This window comes from Sipha flava, unplaced genomic scaffold (genome assembly GCF_003268045.1).
Source record: "Sipha flava isolate LNK unplaced genomic scaffold, YSA_version1 2_pilon_pilon, whole genome shotgun sequence".
NCBI classification, from domain to species: Eukaryota; Metazoa; Arthropoda; class Insecta; order Hemiptera; family Aphididae; genus Sipha; species Sipha flava.
The window spans coordinates 2,485,834-2,499,651 of record NW_020272972.1 but is presented as its reverse complement, the minus strand read 5'-3'; the positions used below and the strand labels follow the sequence as shown (position 1 = coordinate 2,499,651).

The window sequence follows — 13,818 nt, the reverse complement described above, 5'->3', positions numbered from 1 at the left end:
TGTGTGTGTGTGTGTGTGTGTGTGTGTGTGTGTGTGTGTGTGTGTGTGTGTGTGTGTGGTGTACGTGTGTGTACGTACACAAATGTGTAAACATATTATACATATAGGTAGGTAGTTATCTCGTTCGGTCGTAACACGATCGTTTATCATTCGACTCGGAATGAATTAAAATCCTCTCGTACACGTATACACACACTTTTTGTCGGTCTATCTGTTTCTCTCTCTCTCTCTCTCTCTCTCTCTATCTATCTATCTTTCTCTCTCTCTCTTTCTCCCTCTTTATTTCTCTTGTACTCGCACACCCTGGCACACGCTCTCGTTTCATACAAGTGAAAACGTATTGTCTATTACAATGTGAAATATCAATGTTTGGATCTGTTGCCCCGCTCACACGTCCGCACTTACGCTGATGACACGCTTTCGGGTGAAGAGCCGCGACAAGATATATCTGACAGATTGATGGTAGAAGCGAGTGTTGCGCGCATTGTCGTCGTCGTAGCCCGTTTCAGTTTCAGCGTAGCTATTATCATGACGCATCACGGTATTATGCACGACGGAGGATTGCTTTTTGTGCCGAACTCGAGAGATCATTGCGGAAGACTATCGTCAAAGATGCAGGGGTGGCCAACTTTGATATATTAGCGATGGACCTCTTTTTTTTTCTAGGTTGTCGCGATCGACCGAAAAAAACAAAAAATACATGTACATGCTTGGTACGTATAATGTACCTGCAGCTATACGATAATTATTCGATATCAATGCATAACCTCGTTGTTATTCACAGTTATTTATTGCTCTTTTCTAAATCTAATTCTTATATTCGTGCGATATACAGATACATAAGTTTACAAAAAAAAAAATATTTTATTTGTATTCTGAAAAAAATTCGAAAATTCATGCGAAAAAGTGTTGCATCTCGCGATCGACAGATTGGCCACCCCTGCTATAGGGGATTAGTACATAATTTTCATATGAAAAAATTTATAGATTTCCGTCGACTTTGCAAGTCATGTAAATTTATCACGTAAATTTAACAAATAGTCCTTCAAGTCCCAAAACGGGTAACATTTTTATTCGTAGATTCATTAGTCCAACTTAAAAGGTTTATTATTAAAATATAAAATTTAAAGTATTCATATCGACATGCAGAGCCGAATTAATGAAATTAGTGGTCCAGGGCTAATTTATTATTGGGGCCCTAATTTTACAAAAATAGTATTTTTCTAAAATATGCCAATTGATATTTATTAGTCAAATAAGAAAAATATTTTTTCTCAGACAGCAAATTTACATTACATAGTTAATTTATTAAAAAATACAATTTAGTTAAATTTTAAAATATAAAATATAAGGTAATAACACAAAAATACAAACAAATGATTACTTAAAATATTTTTTTTCTAGATTTACTTAATGCAAAGGTATCTAAAATGCCATCAAATGAAAGTTTTTTACATATGTAATTTTGTATTAAAATAATTGTTAATGTTTTCAACCTATCTTTAATGTGTAAATCTCAGTCGATTTTTAATTAGAGCCAACTTTGAGAATGAATGTTTTGCTTCACAATTTGTCAACAATATTGTCAAGTATAATCTTAGTGCAATATATACATTTGGAAAAACATCAATAAGTTGTATTCTCATAGAGAAGTTTTGCTACAATTGTCAATATCTGTAGTAACTGTTTTGATATTTCTGTTTTCAAGTTATCGTCGAGATCATTATGGTAAAATTGAATACAGTTATTTAATGAATCTAATGTCTGGGTCATTGTCAGTTCTAAAGTTAACTAAAAATTTGAATTGAAAAATAAAAAGATTATAAGAATTTAATCTTCTGCCAAGTTCAGAAATCAATTTATCTATAATAACAAAAAAAGTATTGACTACAGACTTTTATTTGAAAGCGATAAAATAAAACGAAATAACACAGTATATTGCTTATTGTGTGTGTACCTATCTAATTCAATAACAGACAGGCTGTCATAGACAATTAATTCAAATGATTAATATGATTGTATCTTTAAATAAATATTGTTAAATCATATTTTTCTAATTATATATCTATAACTTAGAAAAACTGCAAGCCCATACTATTCTTTTGGGGGACCCTGGGCTATAGCCCACTTAGCCCACCCCCTTAATCCGACTCTGTCGACATTATTTGTGTACTACATAGCTATCACAGCATATTGTTCGATAACTATTTTTGATTTTTAACATCTAAATGTAAAAATAATTTACGTTTTACTGGTCTAGTTTCAATATCAATTAAAATATAAAAAAGAACATGAAAGTTTATTGTAAATCGAAATTATGCACTGCATTTCTTTAGTTGTAGCTGTTGCAATCACATTAAAAAAAAAAAAAAAAAAAAAAAATGTTTGCGCAAAAAAGTGTTTGCGTTATTTATTTATTCTCCCCCGTCAAAGTATAATATATCAAAAGCACAAACAAAAAAATTTAATAAAATAATATTGTAAATATTGATGTAGATATTGATATATTCATAATTGAAATGGACACAAAGCTACTTTCCATTTGATGTAATGTACTCCAATTCAAATGTACTTTTTATCTGAACATATATTTTGAACACTAGTGCAAAAACTTATTCAAGGGGTGGAAATGCTGTAATGCTAGTTATTCATGTCTAGAAGATTTTTAGAAATTGAAATGAAAATCCGCCTATATGCATGTGATATGTGTATTATTGTAATATTTAGTTTATTATTCCAGTAGCCGCGACTGAAAGCATCGACAAAGCAATATTTTCCACTGTTGAAGTTAGCTATCAGCTATATTATTTACCATTCGATCGGAATAATATTCGTACGTAATAATACAATTTTTACTTGATGTTTATATACGACTGCAGTTATCAATCCTTGTGCGAATAGAACGTAAAATATCATCAAATATGTATCGAATTGTTATAAAATATTTTGTATTGTGTACACATAATTGTTAAAGTTACGGTCTTATAAACTAAAAAACAAAATAGTCCTCGTCGTAATTATAATGGAATACAAATCTCTTGGAAGCATTTAATCGAATATAGGTCCGCAGTACTATTGACTTGGAAAAATTTGCTAGAAATGTATTTTTGGTTAACATTTCCATTATTTCTATGAAATTTTCTATATATTTAACATATTTAACGCCAATAAATCCTATATTTGTAATTTTTAATCTGATTTTACACATCCGACCTACTATGTAAACACTTTGTAATAATATTATATTACATATAATACGTATTTATTAATTTCGTCGATTATTTCACCGTCCGGTAACACCCTGTATTCCGGTAAAAATAATATAAAAACTATCTTCGAGTTACGTAATCGTGTTTATACACAATATTATACACATCAATTATATGAATCATAATATTATGCAATACAATTAAAAAAAAAAAACGCTCGTCTTCTGTATTAAACACACACAACTCGAATATTCGCACGCATTGTAGCAATATTTTTTCGTTGCTTAGTAATCAAGAACCGATGGAATATGCGTTGAAGATATTCATATGCATACGTAACGGGGAAAATGTCAACAGATTTACAAATCGAATCGATCACCACCACAGAGACGAAATGAAAAAAAGAACTAGTTAAAAGAGTTGAGGTTTTTTATGTAAAAATTAAAGCATATGTTAACTATCAATTGCTGTCGGAAATATAAAAAAAAAAAAAAACAAAAAAAAATAAAAAAATATTTGTTTGCATTGTGCTCAAGTGTTCCAATATCGCAGGAACGCAATACGTAAAATGAAACCGTAACGGAAAACAATTAATTTAATTAAGTTGTCTTATTTTAGTTGTATAATCAGTAGTTATATATGTAACACACTGAGAAAAATAATAGCGAATCAATTTCAACGAAAATATAAATACTATTACAACGTAACGATCGCGATGAACTGAAAATATCATGACAGCTTTACAAAAGCAAAACGAACATGATAAGTTCGGCGATAATAGATTTTTTGAAAGTCGAACGAACGTCGTTCGGCAAGTATCTAATATACTTTAAAGCTTTATCCGCGAAAGCGCATATACTCTTTAAAACATTACTACCGTTGAAGTTGTTAATTATTTGTTATTTACGTTTACGATACAGTCTCGTTTGTCCATTCAACACGACGATACCCGTATCGTGGAACATTTTCGTGAAACGAAATAGCATATTCAAATAAGCTATCTTATGTACTGTGTAACCCGTACTTGTTTGTTTTAACAAAAACACGTTCGTATAAACCTAACCGATTACAAGCATTACACACGGTAATGTTTCATATCGACGGTGTCAAACCTACCTGCCGTTGATAAATACCGAGCAGTTCATTTACAAAGGTAGACTACACGCTTAACTAATTTCTAAAAGTATCATCTGTATTATTTTTCTTTTTTAAGTATGTGATATATTTATATTTAATTGGAAGACATTAAAAAGGTATTATTTTTATCGTAAATGTATAGTGAACGCATAGAAAAAAAAAAAATTCACCATGCTGACGATACAATGTAGGCGTAGCTCGTAAATCTCGTACAGTAGACACAAGAAAGTCTAAAGTCTGCGGGTCTAAGAGCCGAACCGTTCGTATTGGTTCCAAGAGGGTAAATAAAACGATAGGTAAAAGAATTACATGGTAAGGGAGCACGGGCGAACGGTCGACAACGAAAACATACTCGTCCTATCCGAAAAATAACACACCCGATCTCGGTCCGGGAAGAATCCGGATAAAACCGAACCGGATGCGCGTCTTTTCTTCTCCCGCTCGAGACGCTTGTCGTACGTAAACTTTCTCCAAACCTGTACTCGATAGAAGTGTGATCGCACCGCGCATTTCCCGAACGTTTATTACGATCCGCGTTTCTTTTGACCCATGTACCACGCTATACAGCGGCACGTGCTGTGAGATCGCACCTTGAGACAAGGTATAAGTCATAGGTCCTAGACCGGGGGTGGCAAATCCATGGCACGCGAAAATTTTTACATTTATATATTATATAATATATAATATTATAGGACCTATAATATAATATAATATAATACAAATAATTAACAAAGCAATATTATTATAATTATTATTATTATTAATTATATATTATTATTATTGTTATTATTATTATGTAACTAAACTAACCTTTTTATACTAATACATTAATTATACTATCAAATATAACAAAATATAATATTTTTAATATTTTTTTCATGGCACCCTCTAAAAAATAAAAAAAAAGGTAATTTTGGACAAGCAGTGTTCAAATGTTTAGCCATCCCTGTCCTAGACGCTCTGGCCCACTTGCGGACCGGCGCATCTTTGAAACCGGAGCGTTTCGTCCCGCTGTTTTGACAACTATAACTCGTTAAATTTAATAATTCATCTGATTTATTAAAAACATCTTTATTGTTTAAATAAAATAGTTTTTATAATCTTATATAATGTTTGATATTTTTTTTTAATTAAGAAAGTGGCCTATTTTTTATCATACCTTAAAATTTAATAATACAGGGTTATTCAAAATGATTCATCTGATTTTAAATTCTTGAATAATTTTATTTTTTAATCTCAGAACAATATGTTATACGTTAAATAAAAGAGAATTATGTCGAGTTTAATTAATTTTACCTATAAACGTTCTAAACGAGTTCCACTGGTCCCACGAACAACATCTATCCGATGGTCAATCTCATTCCATACTTCTTATAGCATACCTTTTGTAATTGATTCCAAGAGATACACGAGGTCGGCCTATGCTTTTTCTTTTGCCCAAACACCATGTTTTTTCAAACTGCTTATACCATCGTATAAGAATTCAGTTTATCGATCCCGTAACGACGGCAAAAATCGTGTTGCACGTTTATTACCGATTCACATTTAGAAAATCACAACACACAAAACGCTTGCTGCTGTTAGGTCGACATATTTGCACAAAATAACTTATCGCTTAAAAGCAATAATTGTAAAACAAACAATTAATGACGTTCTAAAACTTGGATACATCCTCATTAATTGGTGTATAATTTGATAAGATTAAATTAATAATTACCATTTCATAGCTATTTGAAATCGGATGAATCGTTTTGAACAACCCTGTATTAATTAATTTTTAATGAAAAAAAAAAAAATAGCGAAAAACCTGATGATAGTAAGGTGTGTGGTCAAATTGTACGGTTCACCTCTGGTCTGAAAAATGTTCTGCTCGCCACTGCACTCACTCTCGATGTCGGCTATTTGGTCTTACAGTTACTACACCGTGTTTTGCCCGTTCAACAGGTGACCACGCCATGTGCGTCGGCCCGTCGTCCGGGACCTCAACCTCCTCCACCGCCTCCGTCAGCAACGACACACACGCGACCGGTTCGGCGGGACCCGCAGCGGCCGTCTAGTGCATCGCGGTCGGGCGACCGGAACGAGGGACGCAGCGGATCGGCGATGTTCGAAGGCACGCAGCGGCGCCATCACCGTCGGACGGACGGAAGGGTCGTGCGGTTTGCCGTCGCGTTCGTGGCCATAACCGCGTTTTACGGACGTTTTACTAGAGGTGAGTGCCGCGCGAAGTAGATTAGAGCTGGGTGTGTTACACATGCTCGGTTGGCATCGTGGGGGTAGATCTAGGACGATGTGGGTTGAGAGGGGACGGTTTTCGAAATAAAAACTCGCGTACGTTCACGGCAAAACGGTTTTGCGATACAAACACTTCGACCGTTTCGATTAATAATATTACACGCGCGCAATCGATTTTTAACGATATATTTATATACATTTCAAGGCTTTTACGGGCGTCTATTTTTTTTTTTTTTTTTTTTTTATCGCTGTGAAAACATTTCGAGCGATTGGTTTACAGCGAGAGAAGAATCGATTCTGTGACCGAGCACTCGTCCGGTTACGGGTTCGGGCAATCAATGTTCAACACACCCTATACAGTACGCAACAGGCTTTCAATATCCCAAGCGTTTACCGACAATCTAATATTCTAGTGCTGTGATATGTTTAGTATCTTTGTAGAGAGTTTACTTGGATACAAATTTGCAGTGTCGATACGCGAAACCGACATGCAGGAATATTGAATAGGGATATTTTAAACTTTTAAACGTTATCGTTCTATGGCCGAAAACGACGGCCATAATTTGTATTTTTTTTTTCGACGCATTGTGCGCATCGTACAACGATTGTTTTTGCGCACAATACCTGAACTCGAATTCTGAAGTACTCTCATTGTTGGATTCGCTAACCGTACCTCTCTTTACGTTATCCGTACAAAGGTTCTGATTTACATGGGAAACGATCTCTTACGCACGAAAACCGAACGATCATTCAAACGGTATTCTATGAATGTCCTAACAAGCCTAATCTACCATTCCCCTTACCAATCTCGAAAATCAATCCCTGCCGCGTCACCGGACGAGTCTATTGTACTGTTCTACAAACGCAATTAAATGAAATTTACATACATGTAGGATTACAATGGTCCGTACGGTCGAATAAACATGCTATTGAAACGAACTTAACATATAATATAAGAATATTATAATGCCGAGAGTTAAAATAGTCGCAGCTACCTCGTAATGATTTTATATGCAAGGCATTGGTACTTTTATCGTTGTTATTATGTTAATCAGCAAAAAACAATTTTGATTCCATTTCAATTTTCTAACCTGATCGTGGTTGATATTTTCGGTTTTTACGTACCCATATCGGTTACTGCCATTATTTTTTCTCTTTATCATCGTTATTAAAACACAACTTCAATATGTTATTATAAATAAATAAGTATATTCGATAATTGTGTATGTACACGTTAAACAGAACACAAATAGCTTGAACTGTGATCTGCTCGGGCACCTTAGTATCGTTACTCTGAGATTGAAATAACATTTTCCCGTGGAACACGAAACAGTCAACTAAATCAACATAAAAACGTGCATGCGTCGGCACGACGAACTAATATATGCGCAAATTATCGCGTCTGTCTGACGGCGACTACGTTGGCACGCGATGTTTTTCACCACCACCGATTGTTCGCCGTCGTTTCAAGTGCGGACTCGTTAATTCGGTCCCCGCGAGACGCGTACCGCGTTCCGGTGGCGGGTCGAGGGACGTCTTATTGAAAATCCGACCGCACGCGATTGTTGCTCTAGTGGCGAACGCGCGACTAAAGGTACGGTCTCCTAACCGCGTGATTGACTGTTCCATAAGTCAGTGGTTCCCAAACTTTTACGACCACGGAACCCTTGAGATATATTTTTTGTTCCGTGGAGCCCCAATGTCTCTAACTCTAACTTAACGCCATTTTTTCAAATTAATTACTGAAAAACCAATATTCCGAAAACTAGTTTTAAAGACGGTTCACGATTATTGTTTACTACAATAACCGTTCTCAATATTCACATACATCTTGCGGATCCCTTAAGATTGTCCCACGGAACACACTACGGCAAACTCTGCTATAAGTTAATGCCTTATCGTTGGTTTCCAACGTCCGATCGACGTGTGCCTGTCAACAGTGCTGTGGAAGCAGTGCATTGCGTGCGTCGCATTGCGAATTCGTCGTATACTTTTAAAAACGAATTTGTTCAATGGAAAAACAACGTGAACTCCATTCGCCACGCAATTGATCATGGGTCGAAGAAGTCCTAAGCACGTTATTACTTTTTATTCCTACGCTTCTGATAAATCTACGATTGTTTTGTTATTATTTATGATTTACCCGTTCCGTTTTCGGTGATTTTCGGTAACGAGAGATAAAAATAACAAAACAAATACGCGTGAACAAAAACGAAATATCGACCTCGACTGAACCGAAAGTAAATGCCAGTCGCAGCATTCAATCGTACTGTAGTAAACCATCACACGTGCAACGGTCAGTCGTTGCGGCCGGTTTCAGTTTGGGGTAACCGTTAGGCGTTGGACGTTCGACGACGCGATTACGCGGTCGACGCACACGGTGCACCGTCGGTCGTTGTCAGATGCACTCGCAAACAAGTGAACGGTGACTCTCGTCCCCCGAGGTAGAAGGGAAGCCGATTGACAGGACGCACCTCCCGCCAACCCCTCCCATCGCCACGCGTGTCCGTCCCCGTGGCCACTCTCTCCGCTGTTCTGTGTTTTCCGTCGACCGTAGACAATCCCTTCGCTGACGACCGCGCGAAACGATTCGCAGTTACACGCACGTCCGATTCGGCGACGATGAGACGTAACACCGAGTCGATGGCAACTCGCGATTCGTTCGAATGCTCGGAAAACGTTGTTGTTAACAATTATTGTTACGACAGAACAGCTATGACGAACGATAAAAATTGGTCGTACCCCGACGCCACGTGTTTGTTTGTTGTGCGTGGAACACGCCGATTCTGGTTTTTCCTCGACGTTTTACAGATTTTTCCGTTACTTTCTTTTTACTGTTTTACGTCCTTTACATTGTTCAAAATTAATTCGTAATTTACTTGCGGAAGAAGTGTTTAAATCCTCCCTCGGAACATCGATTCAACAACTACCAATCCGGTGTAATTATTATTACCGAGCAAACTCGACAAGCGCATTGCAATACGTGCAATATGTCTCGTGCCTGCGGCACATGCATAACCGATATCTCGTAACTGCGATCGAATGAAAAACAAGAAAAGTCATTGTGTAATCGGTCCATAAAAAAAATCAAGTTCGACATTTGACAAGTGTTTGCCCGATGGTCGATGTTCTGGCATTGTGTTTGAAAAATAAATAATTCGACACCGGTGACGAAATATACGTCATTCCCAATACCGGTTGATTTTTCGGGTAAAAAAATTAACGTAAATTCGTGTACATTTCGATAAATTTAGAACGATAAAATAGTATTTGCACTTAATTATATTTAGTGGCTCATCGAATCAGTCGAACAATTAAATTGAGAGACCAATACATTTTAGTGAGCTGTTATAACTGAATTAATCGAGAATAACATTTCAGAGAAGATAGATAGTAACAATAATGTTATTAAAATTATGGGAAAATATAGGAAAACATGTACGAACGCCTTACTAAACTTGTATCTGTACAATCTTCATCGTCCTTTTGCTTCCGACGGAGGTAGAGAGTTGTTTTTTATGATCTACACTCGAAATTCAATCGAAATAAAATAATTTAAAGACAAAATACAAATAAAATTAACGTTAGAAACTACCTCGTAAATGGTGTTACATTTGTCCATCGTTCTATGTCCATGCAAACGTTGTGCAGTTTACAACTATTCCGGAGGCTCCGGCAACTGTTCAGTATCAACGTACGACTCCCGGATTCGTTTGCGTGCATGCAACTCGTTTACGTTTTCGATGCCATTAATATACTCTGCATTGTTTACACGTGCACGTGTACCGCACGAGGTGCACAGCCAGCCGATAAGCACGCATAAAATATATAAAACCTGTACGCAAATATCGTAAACAGATAAAACGGCGAAAGAAAAAAAATAAAAAATATAACGACTACGAGAGCGAGAAAAAAAAACTGTAAAACTAACCTCATGTACAGCCTTTGCCGTTGTACCGTAATGCACAACGGACGGTAATAAAAGAACAAAAATATAAGCTTAAGTTTTAATTGGTTAGCGAGACCGGTGCGCGGAACTTTTTAACGACGAAGACCCGCGCCGCCGGGTCAGCGAAGGGGCAAAAGAACAGACGGACGAAGGGGGTGTGAACTCTTTTACGAATAGAAACCCGAGACGGAGTGAGTCATGAACGCAATTTTTACACCGCATCGAGTCCACGGAAATGGCGGGGATGATGCTCGGAGCGGCGACAGCACACACACACGATCGGGGGTTGGGGGTCAGCGTGCGATTAACCGTACACTGTTTAAACGGTTTCGTGCTGTTCGGTAATTACCGGTGGCGTCGAGGCAGCAGGTGGCATATGAACACGGGTGAACGATGATGTGTAAAAAACGGAATAGCCGAACCGCTTTAATGAGTAAACAAATTTAAGGCTGCTGTGTACGAGTACGCGCCCGTACGCGCGCGCATTGAACGGAGTGTGTGCGTGCGCTCGCGCGTTATTGTAATGGGCTTCCGATTTCATTTGAATTGTGAAATCCACCACCGACACTTTTAAACCGTGTACGATCGTGATTGATGCAGTGCACATCGATCCCGCATTTGTTATTCGGTTCATTAGTAACGGCAATGACACATATGGACATAAGGGACGTGCTGCTCCACTTTCAGACCGTAAGTTTTCCTGGAAAAAAAAATAAATGAACAATCATAACGTTCAGTATTCACGATTAAAATTTTATTATTGAAACACTATTAACGAAAACAGTTAAAATACCAGCGAATAGTGATTAGGAATTCGTTAACATTTACGGAAATTTTACAAAGCAACTGTTATCGAAATGTATTTCATTGTATATTTCGATGCATCAAATAAGTAGTGAAAATAGTTGATTTTTTTTTTTTTTTTTTCAATTTTTACTTAAGTTTATAATATATGTGCTATACTGCGTCGATTAATTTTCTGATACCTCCCGCGAATAAAATCGATTTCGTTTATTCACTACTCCTGTCGAAATCGTTGAACATTTATTTAACGAAGCCATGGTATTTTCATTAGAAAACGTTTAAGAAATAATCTTTATTATTATATGATAATATTTCTACTCCATAACTTCCGAACGTATGGCCAACTAGGAAAACAACAAGCAGCTGCTTTCGACACTGTTCGTCGCGGATTTTAATGTACGTATTACACTGACGTATTACGTATTGGTAAGATTATTTGTCGTTTATAACTGCACAATATTGTCGTTATTATTGTGAATTCTATACAATATTAGTTATTGTTTACATACCGTACGACGAATAAAGGTTTTTAAAGTGGAAAAAATGTAATTTATGCATTTTATTTAAACGGATTTCTTTCGATGAACTGTCCAGATCGTTAAATAGAGGTTCGACTGCATATCAATTGGGCACGCGTTTCGACGTCACATCCCGTACACGATATGCTCACCGAATTGACGTCGACTAAGATCGTGAAAATGTTGCTTCCGTACCGTTTAGTATTGTCCGGACGGTGCCGTTGATTGATCGGAGCGTTCTCCCGAATACGGCGCATCGGGTATGCAATTTAACGTCATCTACGCTTTGGGAAATTCATTAACTATTGATTTACGTCATGTCACAAATTCCAAACGATAAGAAAATATACATTTTAAAATCATATATATTCGACACTATACCAAATGTATACTAATTTAATACAAAAGTCGTTTTACTTAACCCGAGTACGTGTTCTTTCTTCATAAAACTTACATTTAAGCTGCCAAGACTATAAAAACAATTACTGGGTTTTCAATTGCAATACTTTAAAGTTTTCACAAAATCTCATTTTACTGAATAACTATTTTACACTTATTATAGAAAAGACAAATTCAAAAGGGATTTTCGTAACATGATTTAGAAATGAAAATGCAAATTAGGTATACAGTTTTTCACATGGGCTTCTTACTATAAAATCATATTAAAAGGAAAATCAATTTTGAAAATAATTAATATTTTCAAGGACGAAGAAAATATGTTTAGCCACTCTGCATATTATAATGTCACACTGTCATTTGAAACGTCATGGTAATGACCAGAATTCCATTTAAATCATCCCAGTTAGAGTGCACGACGATTAAAATCATAAAAATAACACAAGCTACACTGTACTAGACGTAATAGTATTCATATCTCTCGAAACTTATCATAGGAGTTTTCTGATATTAAATTCTAAACACTAAAGTTTTACTCGTAGAAACGTCCTGATAATTCCGAATGAAATAAAATGTAATGTTCATCTCGATAACGCATAATTCTTGACTTGGCCATTTAATCATTGCGCTATTACTTGTTCCAATCATAATTACAACTGCAAATTCAGGAGGGAGGGGACGTAAATGATGTTTTTGGAATAAAGAAGAAAAGTTAAACGTATCTTAAACTCACATAGTTCGGTGTCCTAAAATGTCTATTATTATGTATATAAAATTCAAATACCGATCAATTGTACAATCAAATAGCCCTGTTTGAAATATTGATGAATTATACTTCTTATTATGTATTATAGTGCAAGGATTCTCTGAAAATCATATTTCTATAAATTAAAACATTTAAAGCTATGTGCCCTAATATTATTTTTAGTATACGTTTTTTCACTTTTCCAATATCAAAGAATATATATTATTTTTTTTTTTTTTTTTTAATGTTGATTATTTTCAATATTATGTACATGTAAATTATTACAGGACAGTTAAAAATAAATTAATATCTAATGAATATACGATGATAGGACTTTATTTTTCTTTTGCATAAAAATAGTAATTTCTCTAATCTAGTTTAGTAAAGTTATATTTGGTTTAGACAGGATAGTTTGTTTATTAAAAATAATATTAGTTAACACATTTCAAATGAAATATTTATTATGTTACTGGAGAATAGGGGAAAATCAAATCTCGAACATTTATTTTTTATTTTTATTCTTGTACGCGAATAACGGAATAAATAATGAGATCGTTATGGTTTCATCCGAAACAGCCATTATATTTTTGACTTGGATCGATTTATACGTGTTTTTAATTTTTCGAAATTCTCCGTTCAACAATCAATACTCGTCTCTCCCTTCTCCCGTATTTGTTTATCTCGATTCCTCCGAAGAATAATAATAAATCGTATCGATCATCAAAAACGAAACGCTACAACACGTAACCGTATTAAAATTCGCCACCCTAATAATATTATAACGACGGCACATGAAATCACATTAAAATTATGGTGTTTATAGTA

General features: G+C 35.5%; 1 protein-coding gene across 3 annotated transcripts in view; it reads left to right on the top strand.

The window, feature by feature from the left end:
• Positions 1-13,818, top strand: part of LOC112686051 (lachesin-like) — a 200,326-nt gene that overhangs the window by 67,682 nt on the left and 118,826 nt on the right. For all 3 annotated transcript variants that reach the window (XM_025558159.1, XM_025558158.1, XM_025558157.1), the window contains exon 2: positions 6,291-6,558. In XM_025558159.1, coding sequence (XP_025413944.1) covers positions 6,450-6,558 — 109 coding nt within the window. In that variant the 5' untranslated portion in view covers positions 6,291-6,449. The remainder of the gene's footprint in view (positions 1-6,290; positions 6,559-13,818) is intronic.